The sequence below is a fragment of the Dermacentor andersoni genome, chromosome 7 (assembly GCF_023375885.2).
Source record: "Dermacentor andersoni chromosome 7, qqDerAnde1_hic_scaffold, whole genome shotgun sequence".
In the NCBI taxonomy this organism is placed as follows: domain Eukaryota; kingdom Metazoa; phylum Arthropoda; class Arachnida; order Ixodida; family Ixodidae; genus Dermacentor; species Dermacentor andersoni.
In genome coordinates, this window is record NC_092820.1 from 83,331,844 (window position 1) to 83,356,401 (window position 24,558).

Here is a 24,558-nt window from a genome sequence, read left to right on the forward strand (position 1 = left end):
GACTTTTTTTGCGTGACCACAACGCCACCGAAACTTGAGCCAATACAAGCTTTGCTTGAAAATTTTTCTATAACCGATACCGTGTCGGATCCCGCATTTCCGATACTGTTATAGCAGCCGAGTGCACCATTGAATTAAAGCATGACCAACAAAATTTAATTTCTGTTCACTTCTCTGCACCCGTGTTCATTATATTGAAGTTTGACAGTATACAGTCGAAACCTGCAACAAAATGTTTTAGTATCCCCAATGAACACCCATAGGATTTCATGCATTTCGTGCCCCTTGACAACAAGATGTCGCTGTACTACAATCATGCATCAATAAAATTTGCCAGAAATTAACCCCACTAGTTACCTACTCGCACAAGTCCAGCAGGCTTCCAAAATGTGATCAAACACGATTGCTTTGCACTAAAATTGCATAAAATACCAAATTACACTTGTGTGCATGCTGCCATTTTCGTTTAAAACAAACACCGGTAGCAATCACCTGCGCTGGACACACATCATGACTGCCATCTTGTTTTTTGATTGCCCGTTTGAAGCAGCACGCATGTTGCTACTGACATGCGACAATGATTTTTGCATACCTAGTGCAGTGCGTAATGTGCGCCTCGATGAGAAAAATGCAGCACAAACAAGGAAATCCACGTCCCACTGACGTGTAATTGTTTATGCCGCTTGAATTGGTCGCCGTAGCATGGAGTGCCCTGCATCGGGCCGTAATTGAGTGATCGCCCAGGAACACGCATCCCTTACCTTAAAGAACACTGGTTTTTGTGCCACGTGACAGGCATCGCGTAAAGGTTCGGCGTTGGACATAGATTTGCGCGAAGGGGCCGTAATCTTGCTCGATCGCCTTCAGGTGCACGAGGTACGATCACTTTCGTGCTTGGCACCGGATGCGTGGGCCCCTACGTACGACAGCGTGCGTTGGAGGAATGCTGATGTATGTGTGGAGTGCTGTCACTCTGCGTCTGGTGCAGAGTTGTGCACAAAATCTCGCAAAAGTGATCGTATCTCCAAAAGCAATTGACCGAAAATACTGTCCCGCGGCATCGCTGCCACTGCTGGTTAACGCATCCGGTGCACTACATTTAATCTGCTAATAGGTCTTTTCAAGTGAAGCTTTCTTTACGTAGCCCACCACAAGTTTGCATCGGTTGGTCGGTGTCTCGCACGATGGCAGGATGCTGCAAACAGGCTTATATAGCTTAGAGTTTACCCACAGACATAGTGCCAGTGATCTCACCTTTGTTCATAGTAGTAAAGCTTTTAATCAACAAATATAAGCTATACATAAATGTTAGCTCATGCTACTCTCTAAAGCACATGGAAGAGTGCATTGTATTCAGTGGCTTCTTCTTGAATTTTACATTTTTGGTTTAAATTCTTGGGCAGGTGGTTATGTGCCAGTCTATGCTCCCAATTGTATAGCAATAAATGTTCGCCCAAGCCCATCTTTCTTGTTTAATGTATTTTCTGGCTTTTAATCCTTCATGGTAAGACCAGCACTTCTGGCATTCCACAAGTGTAATTTAGCATTCCAGCTTAACATTCCATGGAAATTAGCATTCATTAAGCCAACCTGATACCTATGACAAAAACAAAGCAGAAAGGCTTTGAGATTAAAAAAAAAATGTTTTAATTAGAACACCAAACACTCGTCTTAGTGTACAGCGAGTCAGGCAAAGGTCGGTGTCTACACAGGCTTGTAGTCCAGCTTGGATTCTAGCTTCTTGTTGTCGGCCACCTTACGCACTGCCTTCATGAAGTCTTCCTCAATGACGAACTCCCGGTCGGCACGAATGGCAAACATACCTGGGCAGAGAAGAAAGCTTTAGAAACTCCAGGAGCAACAGTAAGGGGTATCAAAGCACAGAAAATGCGAATTCTCTAAAATCACTTCCACGTTTGTGTACAATTAAGTCCACCCATCGCAGTGACTCAGTTGCTACGGCACAAGGTTGTGGATTTGGTTCCCAGCCTTGGCAGCTGCATACAGATTGGGGTGCTATGCAAAAAGCGCTTATGTACATGGATCTAGATGCACATTAAGGAACCCTAGGTTGTCAAAAACTGTCGGAGGCCTCCACTACGGAGTCACTTATAACCCACTTTGTGGCTTTAGGATGTTAAACTCCACAATTTTTTCATAAATAAGCTGAAGCAACGTTTGGGTACGGGCTAGTTGGTATTCCATTGTTTCAAACATCACTTACAGCACATTTAAGGACAAGAGACCAAAATAATGACGAAGACAAGCGCTGACTTCCAACTAATTTTTATTTTAAGTAACATGCATACGTATATACTGAGACACCAAGACAAAAGCGCTCCCCACAAAGCATCAAACCGATATGAGTAAGCATTCAAAATTCAAAGGGACTATGACCACCGCCTAAGATGAACGAGAGTGCATGTGCAACATCAGAAAAACCAGTTCTTTATCTGTTAATGCAATTGACGGCTCACTGAGTCACCTTCGGCATTAAAATTAACTGAGCAGTAGCACTTGCCTCCTGAAATCATGGGTGTGCGGCACTGAAATATTTCTATCTTGGCTATTAATGGACCATGAAATCGACGGTTCGACGATAATTCGTCTGGTTGGGAGGAGGAACTTCAAGACGTTTCGGCTTCCGTATGGAAGCCTTGTTCACAAAAAGTGGCTCGACAAAGTGAGCTTATGTCCGTTTTAGTATGTGACCGAGACACCTAGCGTACGCAATACGATTCCAGATACTGACAGGAACACCAGTTTCTTTCTTTTGCGATTATGCTTGTCTTGTCCCAGTCAACCTCATGATTATAAGTTACGTGTTCTGCAAGTGCGTTGGAGACAACATTCTTCTTTCTGACGTCATTTATATGGTCTTTTAGCAGTCATTCAACATTTCCAATCTTGCCGATATAAACAGTCTGCGCAGGGAATTTTATAAATAACGCCTGGAAACTTTTTTTTTTGAGCTGGTCTTTCACGTGCACCAGCTCATGCTTTAGCTTACGGGCGGGAACATCTTGAAGTTTCTTAAACCTTTTCATTTTTGGTCGGCGTTTCTCTGTTTTAACTTTTCATTAATGAACCAATGTGAAAAATTCTTGCGGCGGAACGCTCCCTAGAGGGCACGTAACAACTTCCAGCATATAACCAAAATTTGCTATGTGACCTGGTGAAGGGCCCCTTAAAGGGAACACTAAAAGAAGTTTGCCAGCATTGATTACAGCTCGGTTCTTATGCACAAAGTCCCGGAAAATTTTATCATTAAGATATCTCTTAACCCTTTGACGGTTTTTGCCGTACATGTACGGCGGCGGTTTTCTGTCCCGCAAGGTCTTTGCCGTACGGGTACGGTTTCGACCCTCCGTTTGAAATTTCGCGCCATAATGACGATGCACGCTTACTGGGAGGTGCTGCCACCTCTTAGGTCTTACAAGAAGCGTTTGAAATTTGTGCTACCTTCTTGGGGAGATAAACAGAACTGACTTCAAGCTTCAGCGCGTCGCGCAGACTGCGGCCACACCCCTTTCGCGGTTTCGGTTTCGCCGCGTGATCGCAACGGAGGCGCGCGAAACGTAATTTTTCTCTTTGTCGGCACTCTCTTGCAAATGCTGTGGAAGTTGATTTCTATCTTGATTGGCGCTGCTCTTAGCTTGTTTATAACCGCCGCTCGCGAGGTATTCTCGCTCTCAGCGGCAACGCGCTTTCGCGGTTTCGGTTCCGCCGCAACGGAGGCGCGCGAAACGTGATTTTTATCTTTGTCGGCAGGCTATCGCGGGGGCGGCGGAAGTTGATTTCTATCTTGATTGGCACGGCTCTTAGCTCGTTTATCACCGCCGCTCATGAGGTATTCTCGCTCTCTGCGGCTGCGCGGAGACTCGTGTTTCAAGGAGTACCACACTCTAAAATACTATTGAACATATTGCAGTTCTGAGTGATGCCGACACCAAAATACTGTTCCCTAATTTTTTTTACTATTTATTCCCGACTTTATACATCTTGTACATTCAATATCCGCAATAAAATAATTTGACCACCCGGGAAAGTTTTCTTCAAAATAATTCGACCCTCAAAGGGTTAAACAGAATAAAGTGCTAACAGACCACCTTGTCCGCTTATTTACCAGCAAGTTTATAGTGAGCGCAGTGTAAAAGCCAATGCTACTTACCAGCTTCAGTGCACACGTTGCGCAGATCTGCACCGTTGAAGCCATCCGAAAGCTTCACCACGGCCTCCCAGTCTGCAAAAAGACAAGAGGAGCCAGCCAATAAGAACAAGTTGGAAAATTAACAGACGGCTGCAGATGCAACCAGGTTTGGCCACCTTGCCTTACTTGTCAGATAACAATAAGATGCAGATATTGTGGCTGTGTATGTTGCAGTTGCATACAATTAACTGCGAATGGTCCTCAACTTGCCACCCAACTACACTGGCATGGTCGCCAAGCTGCGAGCTCAGACATTTGTAACAGAGAGAGAGAGTAAAGAAAAAAGAAAGGACACCAAAACATGGCAGCAGATGACGGGGGGTGGAGGTGGTGAACGGTGGATAGCAGACATTTGTTTAAATCTTGCTCCGAGTCTGAGCGCATGACTTTTATGGGATGGATAACGTGCAACAAGTCGGGCGTCAGCAAAAGCAGCAGGTGCATAAACCATAGGCTCAGGTAGCACGATTTATCCCTGTATAACTAGTAGATTTGGTAGATCACTGCTGCAGCTGTGGTTGCAGACTGGCGTTCATGCACACCCGCATTTTGTCAAGAGACAGACACCATATTAACATTGAAATCATGGAGGCATTCCACATTACATACACTAGAAATGCTAGTGTCACTCGGCTGTCTATTTTGCTAACAGAAAAAGAGTAGGCGTATCTGTGTAGTATGTGTCACAGGATTGACTGACGGGAAAGGTGAGCCAGTGTAGGTTCGCATAGTTGAGATAGTTGATTGTTTGTTGTGATGCTGTATTCACTACCAAGTGGTGCGTGTAAGAGTTGCTTTGTTGTACAAGTTAACATCTTTTCAATAAGAACACCAGTTGAGAGCTTGTGCTCGCATTGTCCGTGCCTTTCCATCCGTCCACATGTTTTCTGAACGCGTGAATCAGTCAGAACTTGCCCAGCTTTCAGTTCTTCCAATAGATGCACACATCATTAATGATGAATTTCATTGGGGACACTGAATATGGAAAAATAGCTACGCAGAAGCCTGCATGGTGGGAAAGGTTCGTGAAAGGGAAGATTGCCATCCACTTGACAAGTACCACAAATCTACAAATGAAATCAACACGAGAAACTCCTACATGTTCCCTCTGCAACTTCAAGCTCCTGTTGGGCAGCTGACAATTTTCCCATTTTATGAACAGTCTTCCAGCTATCGAGCTTCCGGAGAACTTATCTGCGACAAAACAGAGCTGCTTTTCCGTCAGTTATGACATTGTTAAGACGAAGTTCGACTGTATAGGTTACAGCAAGCATTCGCGGCAGAGCACGAACTCCTTTTGTTTCCTTCTTCCTGTCCGGTGCCCTATGTCTCACACCCAGCCCCGTTTAAACTTTCATCTTGCTGCTGGCCTAGGACTGTACCAGGCACTGTGGCATGCATTACGACCACTGGCTTGTGAACGCTGTACACTTTGTTGATATGCTCGTGGCACAAATGGCTGGAGTGCCGCTTTGTCAGAGGCAAGGTTCCGGGTTTGAAGCTGTACAAGCTGCCTCCCCCCTTTTTCTTTTGGTTAGAGGGGCCCCTAAACACTTTTTTGAACACAGCAAGAAAACATCGCCGATCTGCTGTAGCGGCTGCTGTGAATACGCAGGTCAAATTATTACTGCAGTGCATACACAGCCGCCGATAGAATTTTCGGAATCCAAGAATTTGAACTAGATGGATGTTACGGACTACATAAATGCACCGTGAGGGTTCCTATAGAGCTAATGCATTTTCGTGACTGAATTCAGGCCCCAAAGTTTGATTTTCTGAACCAAATCGCTCGTTCCGAGCCACGCTACCCTATCTTGGAGACCGCCAAGTTGGATTTTCCAGTGGCTCGGCCAGGCTTGGCTTCCAGTGGCCCACTCTACAGCCTCTAAGAATTTGGGTGTGCATGCTATCGATAGGGAGCGTGTGCCATACTTTCGTCTCAAAGGCCATGCCCACTCTTCCCTGGCTGGCAAAATGCAGCAGAGAATGCCACATTCTTTTTGGGGGGAGGGGGGGGGGCTAGCATTGTCGTCATAATCACTTGATGCGGGATCTGAGATAGCAGCAGCGTGCTGCGTAGAGTAGTCCACTGCGGCCACTGCAACACTCAACTTTTTGGTAGGGCTCCGCCCTCTTGGCTTCTCCGCTGTATAGTGCGTTAGCAGAGATGAAAAGAGAGAGAAACCCGGGTACTGGTGCGATAACTCCTTATAGTCGAAGGATTCCAAATATGTTTTGCGGCACGAGATTGACAAGACAACATCCTTTAATGTTTTATTTGCAATGACGACCATTACAGCCATGCAACAACGGCATACTGCAGCAACCTATGTAATAGCAACCGCAGCTAGTAACCAATTCTATTGCAGCAAAAGGGTGACTTGCTTGCAGGAATATTGCATGCATTGTGTACGTTGCGGAGAATGTTGCGAGCCGTCTTATACAAAAGACAAGAACAATTGGTCCCTTACCAACTTCGCCGTGCTTTGTGATGGGTGTGGCATGGATCTTGACAATGTCGAGCCGGGCTTGTTCGTTTGGCAGCGGGATCTCTGAAAAGTTGAATGAAAGGTCGCATGAAAAACTATGTCGCTGCTACAACCGCGTACCAATGGCTCCCCGGGTGCTGCATTCAGCCTTAATATTCGTGCCATGTGGGCATTTCGAAAGCCTTCAAAGTGACGAGTCTGTTTACATAATGGTTAGGTGGGCATGGCTAATACCGGTGTCACACGGGGCACTTTCGATTATGATTGAGCCTGATTGGGATCAAGTTTCTTGATCACCATTGGCTTTCTTCCACAGCTAGCACAAATGAGCCAATCGCTGTTGAGGAATTCAATGCTGACGAGGTTTGACCGCGATCGAAGGTGCCCTTGTGACACTGGCATAAAGCAAGCTGCTTCAACGGTCATTGAGCGAATTTTCTATTGTGTTGATAGAGTTGTGTAGAACTGCACCGTAACTTCAAAGGCTTGTGGCCAGCAGGCACAGGTACCCTTGTCAACATCGTGTTTACATTAGAGTGCTATAAGCACTATGTTCCAACAAGATTAGCTAGCGACTACTGACCTTGTAAAAAAATTATTTTCTTGCAGTGCCAACGGACACCAGTCCCATGCCATGAAGAAAAAAAAAAAAGTACACTGCAGCCAGCAACACCAACGTTGCCAGATCGATCAAAGAAGTCTGGCAACATTCCGTATGAAATGTGCGAGTGAAGCCATACCTCAACTAAAGGTAATACAATGCTTGGCATGACATTTAAAGGCCTCACAGCAATAACAATGTGCTTTTTAAATGGGAAGAATTTCCAGGGATAAATGCTTTGAGGGATGCAGAGTTCTTCGCGACGGTGGCGCCAGAAGTGCCAGGTGACAAACTGCTGAAGCACCACATTACTACAAACACCACATTAACACACTTTTCAGATTGATGAACTTTTCAGACCCCCCCCCCCCCCCCCCCCCCCCCCCCCACTGACTGCTTGTAGCTTCAATGTAGAAATATTTCAGTACTATGAACTTCAGAATACCAAACATTTCAGGATAACGATTGTCATTCAGTTTGTGTCATGCTAACAATGCCTCAGTGCTACGGATTAATAGTATTCAGAAATCTGGGGATTCTTAGATTTCCATATATATCCTTCACTGCATTCAGAACAGTAGGCTAGCAGATGACAAGGTGCAGAAAGCGGCGCTGTGGCGCATGGGTTTGTAAAATCAGAGACGGTGCGGGAGGAGAAAATGCGGGAGGGGACTTCTTTGTTTTTTCTCTATTGCGGAAGCAACGACGCATCAGGCTTTGCAAGCGCATCCTCCACCCAGACAAGCGTCACCTAGCAACGGAGACGTGTCCCTTCCTTCTTTCACCCTACTTTCTGCACACGCCTCTTTCTGCAGCTGTACTTGCTACGCACGTGGAGAAAGGTAACCTCCGTGCTTTTGAGGGTGCCAAACGATCGCACTTTCCAGACGGCGTTGTTTATGTGTGCTTGCGCTTTGGAAAAGTTCAACAGCGAACTTCCTCTTTGCTAGTGGTTTTCTCAGCGTCACCTTCTCCTTCGTGCGCACCACTCTTCTGATAAGGTGCCTCGGTGGTGTGCAGTGGCGGAATCTATGGAATTCACATGGCAACAACGCGGGCCGACAGCCAACAGCGACATTTCGATGGATAGCTCACACGGTGACAACTGATGGGTTGAAGGGGGGAATCGTCAATTTTGGGGCTTTAACTGTAACAACATTTAAGAATAACGAAAAATTTGCAGTGATCCCCTGAAGTTCGTTATATCAAGATATCATTGTAAACAGCTGTTGAGTTTGCCTTATAGCAGCAATACAACTTTTTCGGATTCATAAAGTTTGAGAATTCTAAGGCTATAAAGCCAAAAGCCGTGCCCATGCAACATGGGTCAAAGAACCCTAATATAATCGTTGGCCGATAAATTGGACACCGATAATACGGACATGCTTGGTTATTCAGACAGTTTCGCGGCACCGCCAATAGCCCCATAGACTTAATGAGTAAAGACGATCTATATTTCAGACAGCTACCAGCTCTACATTCGGTTATCTGGACTCCGTCCGTGGCTGTAGTGAACGCCAATTCTGCTGCCATTATCTTCTCTGGCAACTTCGACGAGACATCAAGCATGGCCTCCGAGATTACTCGTTAAATGGTAATCTCTGAGGCCTCGCCTTGGTCACCGCTCTACACCATTCAGATTTAACTGCAAATGCCAATCTTGCAGGCTTTGCCTGAAGTGTGGGGGCGTATCAACATCTCGATCATCACATCCTTTTCTGGAACCCCGCACATGGACTGCTATCTGTCTGTTGAGTTTGCATTACAAGCAATGCTCTGCTGGCCCCAAGAAGCCTTTCTCATGAAGTTATAGATAGGCGGTGTCAAATGGCAACAACGGTGCCCTTGCAGTCCGAACGAGTCCGACTTTGCAACTGAAGAGGCTGAACTGCCGTCTACCACAACAAGCTAAAATGCGGACATCACTGATGGCCTGCTAGGCTGTGGTGAGCAGATTCCTGCCTCCGTTCCATTTGAAGACGTTGCAGACATCGACAGGGCGATTTCATGGTGTTCTGAACTGAACGATGACGAAATAATTGAGCAAGTTCTCCCAACGTCAAACAGCGACTCTGACTCAGGATGATGATGTGCCGTGTCCTACAGAGCCTTCCACATGCATATCTGACTCAAGCCTTTGCAGTCCTTGCATCGGCGTACAGTGAAACTGAAAACTGGCAGAAATACAGGTGGACTTGGTTGCACGTAAGTGGAAGTGCATGCAGCAACACATTGACCACTTGTTCCTTGCACAGGGGCCTTAAAACGTAAATGAAATGATCTTTTTTGGATGCATTCGTTTTTCCGACATTCGATAGTTTGGCTTATTTATGCTCCTCGTGGAGTCCCAATTATCGGTTGTCAACTGTAAGTTTCTTTTGTAGCATAAAGCTGAAGTGCTTTACAATTCAATGCTTTTCAATCTACGTGGGCGATATTTCTGTTTTAAATTTGGCTCTTGGGAACACACAGTGGCTTTTGACCACAGGAGATTGGAGAAAAAAAGGGGGAAAAATCAAAGAGAACAAAAGATCAGTCTTAAAAAGTGACTTGCCAATTTTGCGGTCAAGGCGACCAGGACGCAGGAGTGCAGGGTCAAGGGTGTCGGGCCTGTTTGTAGCCATGATGATCTTGACCTGTCCCAGGGAGTCGAAGCCGTCCATCTGGTTCAAAAGCTACATGCAGAAGAGACAACACGAAAAGGGTGAAACGCCCTTTGTTGAAACTGAGGTGACCAACATGTGCAAATATCAACGGAAACGGCTAATTTGCGCACAAGCAACAACTGCTGCAGCAGCCTGACTTCAGACTTTGCCTCCTTATACCTGCTAAGTAGCTCTCCTCTTGAAGCACCCACATCCCACGCACTAACTACTTTCTTACTTTCAGCATTAAATTCATTGTCACGGATACGCATCAGGTGTTACCCCTTCATATTGGTCCTGACTGTACGTGTATGAAAGGCTCTCCCACTCGCACCACGGCAAGCACTGATTGATTCACGGGGCTTAACGCATCAAATCAACCCTTGGGTTACGAGAGTTGCCGTAGTGGAGGGCCCAGGACTAATTTTGACCACCTGGGGATCCATAACATGAACCCAAACACACGCTACATAAACACTTTTTCATTTCGCCTTCTTCGAAACGTGGCTGCAGTGGCGGGGCTCGAACCCACGACCTTGTGTTCAGCAGCAGAGCACCATAGCCACTGAGGTACCGGGGTACATGGAGGCAGTGCAAAGCACCAGCTATGCTGTTGAGTGGAGAAGAAGCAGGCAAACCGAGGGGCAACACTCCCAGGCTTAAGTTCAATACACATGCACAAACAACCAAGAAAGTGAACAAGCCACCAGCCGCTGTAGCTGAAGTGGTAGAGCATCGCCTGCATCATGCAGAGGTCGTGGTTTTCGGCTCTCACTAGCGGCAAGTTGTCCTTTCTTCTACTTTCATTTCCTTCTTCATTATTGGTTTACATATTTCAATTAGGAAAAAATTATGTTGCTAATTTCCCCCTATGCTTTCCATGACTTCACTGTCTACTTGCTTCATGCAGCAAAGCTGTGCTGCTGTTTGTTTTGCTAAATTGTGACTTTCTAGTCTATTTCTTTCTTTTCTCTTTGCTGACGCACTTGCAGGTATGCTTGGCTCTCCCAAAATGGGAAAGCAGTCAATTCTGGCCTTTGTATACCACAAATTAACAGCCATTCTGGAGCATGTAGAGAGAGTTAAGTTTTTGTCACTCAGAATCCTAACACTGGAGCTGCTACAGTGCCGGGCATCGCCTTCAAGGAATCCCAAGGCGCCCAGACAGGTCAACTAATAGATTTCTTTGCCAATATAGAGGTGCTAAATTTGTAGTATGCCTAAGAGAAGACACGCTTACTCAGCGGCTGGTAACTATTGCGCATAAGTGACGTCCTCCACATGTTTGTTCAGGAACTGGATCGTCTGCGCAAGAACCGCGGTTCTCCTGCACCAGAATCGTTCAGACAAATCTCCATTTACATCAGTCTTTCTCGTTGCAGATTACAAGAACTGCTGGGGGCCAGCCAGAAAAATAACTGTAGGTTAGGGAGAGGGAAAGGCTTTACCTCCATGAGGGTCCTCTGGATTTCTCGGTCGGCGGATGTTCCTTCAGAGAACCTACGGCCACCTGGAGATGGAAAACAAGAGAGAAGCAATGCCTCCCTGAATGACAAATTGGGACTCTCCTTAAAATATATTAGCAGATCAAGTGTGCAGAATGAGTACGCAACTTGCCACACAGTACTTTGGAAGTTACCTTGTCCTTCACTCAGTCAAATAGTTAACTTTCTAAATACACAGGCGCAAAAGCAGTTTGTGATAGCCTTGTGATAGCAATGGCGTCGCACAGGGTGATAGTACAAGGTATCAGAACGAAATGTTTTTTATTCTCGTTTTAGCTTCGCTCCACTAAAAAAATGTTACATTCCGGTTCTGCTCCGGAACGACAAATAATTAAATAAATAATAATAATAATAGAAAAGAAGGGTTCATAAGGGTTTTGTTTTGCATGAAACAATTTTCGAAGCAAAGTAACGATCAAAACATAATATTGTTTCTCTCAATAAATCAATCATGAATTTTGAGGTCATGCTCGGTGCCTTGAACCAAGGCGCCGAGCATGATCTGAGAAGCAACACGTCATAAAGTGTACTCACCGTAATGTGTGACTGCTGTTCTAATAAAATAAACTTAAATGAACATAAACGAACGATTAAACTTTGGTGACAAAGTGTTTTACAAGTAGAAAACGAAACCTTAAGCTCTTCAGCGCGCAAGTCCTACGTTATGCTACGATGCCGATCTGCCAATGCGCTGAGTGGCAGGCTTAGATTAGTGAAGCACTTGACTGGCTGCCGCTCATTCTATCCCTGCCTTAGATAGGCGCATATTCGGACCTGATTTTGACGTTGCCTGACGTCGGCTGTTTCGAACCGCCTATTTTCCCCTTGAACCGAAAACCGATCAAAAATATTTCGGTTTCACTCCAAAACAAAATAGTAAATAATCTTTTGGTTATGTTTTTGTTCCAGTCAAAAATATCTTTCTCCTTTGTTTTCATTCCATTCTGACACACTGGCCATATACATAACAGCAGCAATTTTCCTTTATAATGAGGAACTCTATTTCTCCTGTGCTCTCTGTTCTACAAATAAAATAAAAGAAAAAGAGAGAAGATGTCAAAATTTCTCCTTTTGACATCAAAAGGCAACAAACCTAAAAAAAAAAATATTTTAAATAGTTCGTTGTCTGTCTGTCTTGCAGAGTCTTGGCGTTTTCTCAAGTAGCATAAGGCTATATGTCTTCGGTCCAACAGTGAATGATAGGCAGCAGGCGTCATTTGTTAAGTTAAAGAAGGAACAGAAGACAAGGATGAAGAAGTTCGCTATGTGATTCAGATTTTTCTGAAAGCACAATCAGAGTAGAAAGTCCAACAGAAAAATCCCCGCTTCAGTGGTATCACACGAGCAATGCCGAGGAAGTAAATGCAATGTGCACTTCTGCTTCACATTTGTTGAGAACTGTCTACACAAGTTCCACACGAAGCCACAGGCAGTTTGTGGTGAAGCTCGCTTTCGGTGTGCTGCCTGGTGTTCGTGTGTTGGGCAACAAACCTACTTCTGAAAATGTTTGTGTAAAATATTGCATTACTTTTCATTCAATATCCTTATTCTTGGTGCACTTAGCACATCTGAATGAAAAAGAAACATTTTCTCCAGATATTTTTGTCTCACTCTCGAAGGGTTAATCAAGCAGGTCTGAAAAATTGCTCAGCCACTGTAGGTGATCAAGGACAGGTGTTCTGACCTGATCTGTGTTTTGCATTTGGTGCGTTAAGAAGCATGGATGAAGTAGCTGCAACATGTCTCTTCAGTGCAGTTCTGTGTAATGCATTTGGAGCGAGTGGTGCAGCTCTGCAGTAATGCACTTTGTTGAAAATGGTGTGTATCCAGAACCAAACCCCGAGTTGAATTTTGGTTTTTTTACCTCCAGCTTGTGGCCAACACTGGCTATACATCAGTATGCAGTACATAATCTCGAGCCGTGTAAAGGCCATAGAAATTCCTCACCAATGGCATCGATCTCGTCCATGAAGATGACGCACGGTTGATGGTCGCGAGCATAGTTGAACATCTCGCGGATGAGTCTGGCACTCTCCCCAATGTACTTGTCGACGATGGCACTTGAAACCACCTGGAGGCAAGAATGCGGGCTCAAACGTGAGACGGCTGCGCAACATCACAGAAGCTTATCATGTGGAGGCGACTGTGGATGCAAAACGAATGGCTAGGCCACTGTGAAGACAAGACACACAAGGCTATGCATAAAGGGACTTGGTTCTTTAATCCTGCTTGGTTCTCTACAATTTTCACAATGAAATGCTTTAAAAAATAAAGGGTTTGTCCTATAGGCTAGATCCTTTAGCTAAAAGGCATGTCATAGGCTAAGCAGACATGTAGGCAATCAACAAGAATCTGATATGTTTTATGAGTGAGGGCATGCCAAAATGAGACTGACAAGGAAGATAAGTGGCTAGGAACATTTAAAATTATGCTTCAGAAATTTTTTCTTCGTGATTTTTACTTTCAAAACAGACTTCAGGGAGCCTATCGTAAACAGACAACTACCGAATTGAGGGTGCACATGCAGGCAACTGTTTAATGTGTGTGCAAGTAAATAAATAAATAAAATAAATAAAAAAATCCCAGGATACCTACGCACTTCTTATGAGTTGTGATTGCAATAGCATTAATGTTCAATTGAATGCCACTGAGCGGTCCTTCGCGCTATGGACTGCTCGTGGGCAACTCAGCGCATTGGGACCCTTGGTTTGTTTTGATTTGGCCTAACTGAGGCACAATTAGAATGCAGGGTAGAGTTTGTGCAGGCAAGGAATGCTCAGTTAACACAGGCTTCTGAGAGCAAGAGCGAGGGTGATTTGGTGTCGCGGCCAATGGAAACTCGGTCCAGGTGCGCTCGTGAGGTGGCGTCACAACCAATGGGAATTTACCTGCAGTTTCGCTGCTACAGATGACCGACGCCGGCCTTCTTGCTCAACGAGCCATTTGACACTTTCGCATCAACAAATAAATAAGCTTTGTGTAGAAAAAGAACAGGAAAATGTACCTTGAGGAAATTGGCTTCGATCTGGCTCGCGACAGCACGGGCGAGAAGTGTTTTCCCAGTGCCCGGGGGCCCGTACAGCAGGCAGCCTTTAGGAGGGGTGATGCCCACACGCTGGAACAGCTCGGGGTTCAGCAGGGGCAGCTCAATCACCTGATGGGAGGATGTTTGCAGGTGATTGCAAGCAGTTTCGTGAGCAACAGCTTTCAGATATTGCGTCAACATGCATCCACATACACAAAGATGAACACTCGGTGCCGGTGTGTGTCTGTATAACAATAAAACATTAAGCTGGTTTGCACTTAAACAATGCCAGAAAGTATGTTGCTAAAAATTATGTTTTTCGCGTATTAGATTGCTCCTTAGCATACGTTTCCATTAACACAAAATAGCCAGAGGCATCAGTGAGCGCCAGTTATGGGTTGCAGCCTAGAGATGGCAGATGCTGGTGGCGTGGTTTCCGTGCTGAACAAGGGTGGTGCTAGGTATGAACGGTACAGCAGATGGCAGCAGTGGCAAATGCTACTTCACGAGAGCAGCAGGTGAATAAAGTGTGCTTCTATCGGCAGCAGGTACAAAGCCATTAATCTTAACAACAGAAAAGAAAGACCAAGTGTAGTTTTTTAGGTCCCAACAGTTGCCCTATGGATATTTTGTTCAAGCAGAAATTTGACAAGTGCTCACCTCTCGCAGCTCACGGATCTGCTCAGCAAGGCCTCCAATCATGGAGTAAGAGATGTTGCCGGGGTCTTCGTGCGACATGTTATACACCAATGGGTCCACCTCCCGAGGAAGGTACCTGGAACCACCAGAATGGGAAAATTACGAACTAAGACAGCAGGCGTGCAACAAACAGGATCCACAGCGGCTCCAAAGGGTTGAAATATGGTAAATCCCCTAACTGCTGCTGGACGGACAGCTTTCTGATGCAGACACCACAACTGTCTCACACCAAGGCACTAGTCATCAACACTCGACGTGGCTATCAACAGCTAGTACGAATCAACAATTTTACAGCGAAGCTGTGAGGGAGAGTTCCACAGCCATTTTCATGCGGTGGCGCGATTAGTACGAAATGTTAATCAGAGAATAACTATAGTTGCAAATTTTTGTTCTGAAATGTACTTATCAATGATTATAAAATAAATGTTGCCTTACGCGTATCTCATTCAAATAAACAACAACAAGCACATCTTTTTTAACCAGGAATCAATCATTTTTCTTTCTTACATCACATTATACAGATTCCAGATAGGAGGTCAGCTAGGAGTCTGTACGAATGCAGCAGCACTGCTGCTGCATTCAAGCGTGGCCACAAACCAGCAAACAGAGCCTCAGTACTTTAAAAGAGTGCGAGGAGACATTTACGCGGCTTCGCCGTCTCTGATGTATCAATTGTCAGATTGGCATGCATTTGTGAAGGATGTTTTCTTTTGGATGCCCACCTCATGATTGTTAGTGTGGTCATATCCAGAGCCACACGTGTCCCTGGCTTGAGCTTGGCTTTGTCCAACTGTCGTCGGCATCCGACCACATAGCGTGGCCCGTTGGTTGCCTTTACAATAACTGCGAGACGGCATAAAAGAGCACGCTCGGGCTTAATGCAAGAGGATAGACGCCGAGAAACTGCAAAACCACATTGCACAAAAGAGAGAGAGAGAGAAAGAGCAACAAAACCACACACATGAGAAAGAAAAGGCACTCACATTTTTCTTCTGTAAGTTGCTTCAGTACTTCACCAACAATCTAGAATTGAAATAATGTGCATATCAGATGACATGCTTTGTATGTTGTACAGGTTCGAGAAAAACCCAGAGGTCAATCTGGAGCACTTTAGATTCTTTTTTTTTTGTTTCCTGCACCAGAGAAAGTCATGGCAGCTTTTCATTTCCTTGGTCAACTTAGGTTAACTTAACCGCGATGGGCTATTTAGGTGAACCACAGAGGCCAGACTCAGCGAGAAGCTCAAAGAAGTGCTGCAATATGTTAAGTGCATTGAAAAAGTGACCTTGTCCTGCCTTACTGCTTCACGTACAGTTGGCCACAATAGGTTACAAGACACAGGTTTTGCGAAAAAAGCTGGATTCGTGTGCAGCCGGGTCGCATAGCCTGGAATTCAAAGTTACAACCTGCAGTAATTTATGTGACACCTACACAGTGACATGCTTTAAAAGAGCAGAAGTGCACATTTCTCCGGAAACCTGTGTCCACTTCCGAAGCCGACTGTATGCAATAGACTGCAACTGCACGCTTCTTCAAATGACAGCAGCCCTTCCACAACTGAGGGGTCCCCTTTTAGCAATGAGAGTAATTTTGGCAGTAGCTCCAGTAATACCCCAGTCAGTCGAGCAAATTTAGTGACACTTTGGGTGAGTGCACTTAGTCATTAGTGTCACTTGCAGGCTGTGAGATGGAAACGTTAAGTAACATTTGCTGTGGAGTGCACTTGCCAGTAGGTGTGTTCGACAATCTCACTCCACTGTATTAAGTGTGTAGCCTAGATAGCAGTGCTTGCAGAATAAATGCTTACAGCAGAGTTGGCACTAATTCTAAGACCACCTTTTCTTGGTTTCAAATGTTATGAGAGTCTTTGTGACACCAGTGAAGCCAAAACAAGTTTCAAACATTCATTTTCGGCAGATTCCAACATTTTGACCTTGCAGATTTTTGATATGTTCCTCGCTTGTATTGGCTCAAAACAAATAGATGTGTTATTGGGATTACAGCATCTCTATTCTTGATTGCAAAGGTTCTTGTAAATAAGAATCTTTTTTGTAGCAAAACGGTAAACGTTTATAGAACTCGGAATGCCGAGAATCGTATCAACCTCTACGGGTTCATAGACTGCCACTGTCATCGACCTTGAATGACACTTCATTTTGCTGCCTAGCACCAGACTGACAAAGTGACATTCAGCTAGGCAATGTACACTCACTCGAAGTGTTACAAAATTTGCTCGTCTGACTAGGGTACATTAGTCATGTGATAGCGAGTGCAACGGTCCGTGACACTTTTGTAAAACAAGAAATGCAGATTCGACAGAGCTTAGGCATTGCTTCCTTAAACAGCGGTAAGCAGCAACTTTCACATTTACACAGCTCAAAGCATTCTGTTTTCAAGTGCGAGACTTGTACAAGAAATCAGCCTGTGGAGTCTACTATGGACTATGCAGCCACAATGTACAGAAAGTGGCCTTGCTAGGAATTGACATTATTGAAAAAAAATTGTCTGGTGCAATTCAAGAAGTTCGCGTCAGCAATTTTACAATTTGTACTACAATGCAGGCATGCGAGAAAAATCAAACACTGCTAGGTTTTTGTGCACAGAGTCACAGTCTGCCTGCCATTAATTTAAGCAAAGATTTTACTCCGAAACGCAAAAGCACTGAAGCAAGCAGGTGCCCCTTGTTTACCTGGCCAACACTTTGAAGAGCCTTCAGGTCATTCTCAGACTTTTCATACTGTTTGTTCAGTTCCTTCAGCTGCTCACGCACTGCAATGAAATGAACGATAATGATGTTATAACAATATTACATGGATAACCTTCCGAGATAACATCGCTGATATGCTGTTTAGATAACGTTTAGATGCTTCGACTGTTTTTTTTTTTTAAGGCTATATCGGGGCCGCAATAAATTCACCGTACGTCTTAAGCATACCTCCTGAACGCGTTGCTTTAGACGGTACACTATACGTGTATTGCTAAGCGTCGTACAGGTAAATTTTCCACGCATAGGCGAGGTAGGTTGCAAAGCAAACCAACTCCGACATGTCCGTAATTTAGTTTGTTTCTCTGTAGTTTTGGGGGGTCGGACAAGCTGTTATATATAGTCCAAGCGCTCGCTCATTCTATCACAACGTGCGCGACATAACAAGCTCGTTTTATTCAGAGATCTTGATGAAAAGGAAACAGTGCTTCGCGAAGTTCGGCCAAACAGACAAACCAAACAAACAAGGTTTGCTTAAAGACGTGTTATGCCACAGTGTAAGAAGGTTAGGCACGAGGAAGGCGATAAAACGACCCATTCATTTCCAAGGAAGCACAATAACCCAACTCGTCAAAGGAACTGCTTGCAACGTAGGCTGCCAGACGACGTTATCAGTGGGGCACGGACTTTTGAAAGCCCAAATTACGACACACAACACTACACACGCACCGAAAGCAACGTACACACAGCAACCTGTAATGCGCTGGACACGAAACACAAGCGATTTCTACAGACGTGAATCAGCGTTATTGCAAACTGAAAGCCCTGCGTAAGCGGGGTCGTCTCAGCCGCTAACTCGGCGACCCCGGCACAGCGGCGGGGAGTCTTTCACTCACTTTCCTTGAGCCTGCTCTCCACCTCCTTGTGCTCCGTCAACTTCTTTCGGTAGTCTTCGCGATATTTCTCGATTTGGTCTCCCACAGGAGCCACCGGCGGAGTAGTCACTGCAGCCGCCGCCATGTTTTCTCTTTTTTTGCTCCGACTGGAAATCCGGATGTGGCTTCGTCTGGGCTTTGTCTCGTACGTTTTTTTTTTTTTCTGCCGCTTATGACAACGGTTTTGGTTGGTTGACCATGGTTGACAGACTTAGAGCGCGTTTTTAAATCGTCCAAGCTGGCTCGTTGGCGTTTTCGCCATAGAATTTGCGTATTTTCGCACTCACGCGTTACTGGGTCCCAGTTCTCATCACGTGCACTGTACCATGCCAGACATCCGCGTAGCCCGAGTCGTGTTCTGTCAAGCTAAAGAAAGAAAAAGTGCAAACAGGTAGAAACTGCCATGGTCAGACGAAGTGTCATGTGTTTCAGAACCCTTTCATACAGCACTTCCCTTATTCACTGAGCTTAATCGGCATTATATACAAGTGCGTGCAAATGATATTGAGCGAGCTACAGAGGCCAAATTAACCGTGCATAAAGATTACTTCATCTGAAGCCGCGTACATTTAGAGTTTACTTGGCATCGAATACTGCTGGTGTCCACGTGACGTAGAGCTGTAATTCGTTATTCTGACAGACAATTCGTACCAATAGAGCTAGAACTATGGGTCAGTCACCGACCACAGCGGCGCCCCAGTACATTATGATTGTGTTGAAACAGTTATGGAAACTACTATTGCTAGCCCAGTCGCGTTCCGCGCAGAGCACAGAGTTTCCTACAACTGTGGGAAACTATGAGATGATGTCCTGCTCCCACGTACTGTGCCGTGACGTCACGATAGAGCACCCTCCTGGGAAACGAAACAGATACTGGTTGTAAAAAAACGTATTATATTATTTACAGCGCTCTGAGGCTTCTCACTATTTTTTCTAGGGTTTAGAGGTTTAGGACCTTCATTTAACGCAAAACGAATGAACAGTCGAAAATATCTTGTGAGCACCCCTAAGTCCAACAAATTGCAGCTTTTACCGCTCACTCTCGGAAAGCTAAATCTTGCACTAAGATTCAGTCCGTTTTGAAGTTTTACATATTACATCAGCACGCAATATTGCACGCGCTCGTTCTGTGTAAATGACAAAAAAATATTCACTGACAATTTAGCGGTAAATGCGAGAGAAATGCGCCACAGCTCCTTGAGGTCGCGGATACATTATTTAAACCGTATTCACCACATTGCAAATTGTTCAGGAGCCTACTCGACACACGTACGTGCTGCCTTAATCGAGGAGTGAAGTGCAACTAACGGTGCGCCCGAAGTAGACCACCCTCACTACATATATAACTACATGCATACATGCTGTTTTAAGCTGTGCCATCACCTCTATACATTCATCCATGCCTCTACACCTCTACCATGTGACCGACTTAAGTTTCCGACACTGCCCACAGATACTTTCTTTTTCCCACTATGACATTCCTAATTGTAACAAAAAAAAAAGTCACCAAATGCAGCGGCCGCATATCTGATGATGTGCAGTCAGGGCGCACCTTAACTGGAGCGCACGCCAAAAGTAAGTATTGGCAGCGGGCGCTCATGCGTCGACTGCCTCCACGCATCTCTCAACAAAACGCACTTGCCAAGCAGGCAAGAGAAATGACCGCGTCGATTTGTCACTCCGGACTGCCCAGAACGCTGCGGACGCCAGCGCTCACTGCCTGAAATCCGGCAGCGTCCCGAGCAGTCCTGGAAAGTCCGGGTCGACAACTCGAAGAGCCCCAGACGGCAAGAGGATGCAAGACGCGGAGCAGCGGTATCTGCGATCCGCCATGTTCTCAAACCATATTCGACTCAAAGGTGTTCTTCCACCTCGCCGAGTTGAGCACAGCGCTACACCACTGCCCGACTGCAGAAGGCGCTGCACGTGCTTCTAACGCGTAAAGACGTGTACACAACAACAACTTCTCATGTGGAGTGTCAATGAAGCGCTATGGCCGTTTCTCTAAAGGTACGGTGTTGCCATCGGCGACGAACACGAGTATCTGTACCTGAGAGGCGTGGACAGAGAATGGAGCAACGGGTCAAGAAAGTTGGCAACCACATTCAGGGTAATTGAAACTGTAATCAGAGAACCAGGAATAATTTGAAAGAAAGTGAGAGCAGTTAACTGGATGCAAAGAACGGAAGCAAAAATGACCATGGAGATTTACAAGAATGAGAAGAATGAAATTAGAAGCCAAAATCTGCACGATAGCACAACGGGCAGTGCTTTCGCTATTTGAGGCTCGATCGAGCCCGTTGCCTAAGGACAAAAACATACCGGAGCAAATATTGGGAACTAGATGAGGCAGGTGTATGTGGCAGCGAAAATCCGGAGACCATTCAGTACATCCTCATGGAATGCCAAGGAATTCACCCAGTAGAACCGCGGGCAACGTGCACCTTGCAGAAGCGCTTGTGTTTAATGTGGACGGAAGCGTTAGCCGGTCAGCAGTCGAGATAAGCAAGAGACGTTTAGAGTACTGGTGAAAAAAAAAAAAAAAAAAAGCAGGGGACAGGTCCCGTATTCACAAAAAGTTCTTAGGCTAAGTGCGTTTATGCCAGCTGATATGAGCATGACAGTAATGTAGGACGTATTATTAGCGAAGGCGATCAGCCAATGAAAAACATCACTTACGAAAGAAAAGCTTTGTGAATTCGGCCTACAGTCATAGCTAGCGGTACAATGTAGGTTTTGAAGGAAAAAAAAAAAAAGATTAAAGAGATGTATACAAAAATGGTAGATAAAGAACACGTATAGCGTACCTGATTAAATCAAGCAGACTAGGCGACTATTTGTCACCGCGCCGTTTGGGATGCCATTAAACTATCATCAACCATCATAAACGCGTCCCGCCACTGTCTTCGACCACGGCCTGCAGTTATAGTGCCTAGAACATACTATTCTAGGCACTATACTGCAGTGGTCGCTTGCGTGAAACCACGTCGCTAGGTAGGGGCGGTATTCTCGGGCGATCGCTATCGAATGTACTTTCAGTTTCGAGAGATTTCACGTGACAAGCGCCAGACACTTTCGGCGTCTACTGAAAGACAGCGTCGCTGACACGTGTACTTGCAAACTGTGCCATGGCAGCGTGCTGTCGCTTGTAGATAGACGCCGACGCGACGGGCGTTATGGTCACGTGAAATCTCCCGAAGCAAAGCATAGAAGCAAAGTATCTCCGAAAGCGATCACCCCGAGAATACCGCCACAGAGCGCGATCACTCAAACGCAAACGTCACGAACCACGGCTCTTCGGCATCTGTGCCGCCGTGGCCCGGCCCCGCAGTCGATACGGAGACGCTAAGCATCTATGTAGTGACGTGGCCCTTTTGCGTTACATTACACCTTTCGGTGCAGTTGCAGGGGTAGAAAACGAGCGCTCGAAAAACCGAACGGCCAATTAAAAGCGAAAATAAGCGGTGGGAGGATTTGCAGGCAGGTACGCGCAGCGACCACACAACTGGCTGAACTATTTAGAACACCTATACTTCGGAGGTGACAGCGCTTTTTCGGTTCTGTATACCGAACGAACTGCAAGGGGAAATTATATCGCTCCCAAAAGACTCGTTCGCGTTCATCATGTGTCCGCGATATCACGGTGAGTGGGCGAGGGTACGACTCACTTTCCTTGAGCCTGCTCTCGACCTCCTTGCACTCGGTCAGCTTCTTGCGGTAATCTTCGCGAAGCTTCTGCGCCTGTGGAGCCGCCGAAGGAGGCGGCGAAGCAGACGGCATGCTGTGAGGGCTCGGCTGCACTCTTGTTGCTGCGACTGCAATGTAGAACGCGGCTCTTCGCTCTTGTTGTTCGTTCGGTTTGCGATCTCCGCTAGAGGGCTCGTCGCGTTGTTTGCATTGCAGGGGGCAGCACGCTGCCTGGCGCGAGGCGCCATTGATGTCTCCTTGCAAACTACAGCGCGAACGTACATAACGCGAGGGAAAAACAGAGAGAAAGGAATGTTTAATCCGTGCTACACCCAAAATAAATGTAAAAGCAAAATAAATTACAAAACCCGGAATCGATGACAGCGATGAAATGACGACGATGGAATGCCAACGACGGCATGATGACGTTGGAACGACCGCGACGGCGTGAAGATAACGGTATATGACGACGACGCAGTGGCGACAACCGGATGACGATTCACTAATGTTGGTCGCCACACAATGACCACGACGGCGTCACTGTATGAGGACGATGCATGGAACGACGACACTGGGATGATTACCAGGAAACGACCATGCACGGCGTGACAGCGAATGTGTGACGACGACGCAATGACGACTACGGCACAGCGACAATGGTGCGACGATTCGTGAATAATGACGATGACGGCATCACGACAACGGTACGTATGACCACGAATGCACGACGACGGCGCGACGGCCATGTCGTGTCGATGACGCAGTGACGACGACATGCAGAGTTAAGACCGTGGCTTGACAACGAACGAACGATCACAACGCAGTGAAGCCGTAATATGTATATATTTTGAATGTAGCAAGAAATTTGACGTGGCACAACAACTTGGTTGACGAGGAATGACAAAAAAAAAGCGCACAGGAACACACATGAGAATCACCGTCACGCAAATATTCATACAAAATTATAGTATCCAAAACTGACAGTCGCCTTAGCATACGCCAAAGACGGTGAAGACGAAAGCCTGCGCGCTCAAGAGATAATAATTGTATTGATTGACATTCTCATTCGAACGCGCTGGTATTTATTACTTCTCCCACCAAAGGTCGCGGGTTCGAGTGCCTTAACTGACGATACTTCAATTAACTGCGCCCTAATGAACACCAAAGGTCGTGAGTTCGACTCCCACCAAAGGTCGAGGGTGCGACTCCCACCCAAGGTTGTGGGTTCGAGTGCCTTATTTAACCACCATTCCACTTCCAGGTGAAGTGGACAAGTCCTACTTATTTCTTTCTTTGTCGCGCTTGACATGCGACCTGGGAGCCAGCCATTTTTCTCGCTTTCTCCTCGCGACTCCCAGGCCATGTAGTCTCACTTTTTGCTTGTTCATCGCTCTCCTTCGGGGCGAGAATTTTTTTTTTGCTTGTTAAGTGTTCATATTCGCATGCTTAACAAACAGGCTCATAGTGCCTTTTTTTGGCACGATGACCGGCATGGCAGTCAGCAGTGAACCGATGACCGACGACAGTCAACAGTGAAGAAGACGACGACGACGAACGCGCGAGGCGAGGTCACATGACTTTCTGTACCGCACGCCACGTTTTCCACACCATCGGGGGTATGAGCCGCTTTCGCCTTAATAATTTCCACTTGCAATATCCTCTCCCACGTCTCATTTTCTTTTAATCGCTCTATGATCTACCGCCTCGCATCTTGGGAGAATCCCGCGTCTCTCAACCACTCCACCAACACTTTTCAGTCACTAAACACTTCTGTCACTTCTCTCGCCAGGAATAGAGTACGATGTAAAGTTGTACCGACGGTCAGCTGAGCGGCGCCAGTCATATTTAAGATACAGCAGTCAATTTAATTTTGACACGGCCCATATTATTTATATAAAGATTCCAAATCTCCCATTATGTGAACTTGTACCGATAACCGTACAAGGCGACGACGACAGCCTTGTCGACTAGTGCCAAGTTCAGCTTGTGCGTCTACTGCTGTACTGTTGTTTTAGAAGAGCAAGCCGCTCCACATCGCAAACGTCGAGCAATCGACCG

At 45.9% G+C, this 24,558-nt stretch overlaps 1 protein-coding gene across 2 annotated transcripts; it reads right to left on the minus strand.

Moving 5' to 3' along the window:
- Window positions 1-1,623: 1,623 nt before the first annotated feature.
- On the minus strand, window positions 1,624-22,653 carry Rpt4 (Regulatory particle triple-A ATPase 4). Of its 2 annotated transcripts, none has more exons than XM_050181441.3 (12): window positions 22,482-22,653; window positions 17,864-17,943; window positions 16,158-16,197; window positions 15,897-16,017; window positions 15,136-15,250; window positions 14,455-14,604; window positions 13,398-13,521; window positions 11,394-11,455; window positions 9,855-9,975; window positions 6,682-6,762; window positions 4,172-4,243; window positions 1,624-1,823 (listed from the first exon to the last, which is right to left on the minus strand). In XM_050181441.3, the coding sequence occupies exons 1-12, from the start codon at window positions 22,591-22,593 to the stop codon at window positions 1,705-1,707; spliced, it is 1,197 nt and encodes a 398-aa protein (XP_050037398.1). In that variant the 5' UTR covers window positions 22,594-22,653; the 3' UTR covers window positions 1,624-1,704. The 2 variants fall into 2 exon arrangements, with proteins under 2 accessions (XP_050037398.1, XP_050037397.1); XM_050181440.3 differs by lacking the exon at window positions 22,482-22,653 and adding an exon at window positions 18,775-19,115.
- Between the last annotated feature and the right edge of the window lie 1,905 nt (window positions 22,654-24,558).

Bases quoted from the DNA above. Each gene is read 5' to 3' on its own strand.
- Rpt4 (XM_050181440.3), bottom strand. From the start codon at position 18,898: ATGGCGGCGGCTGCAGTGACTACTCCGCCGGTGGCTCCTGTGGGAGAC. The intron at 15,251-15,896 runs GTGGGCATCCAA...TGGTGGTTCCAG, and splicing joins ACCACACTAACAATCATGAG to GTACCTTCCTCGGGAGGTGG. The intron at 13,522-14,454 runs GTACATTTTCCT...TCTTGCCTCCAG, and splicing joins TCGAAGCCAATTTCCTCAAG to GTGGTTTCAAGTGCCATCGT.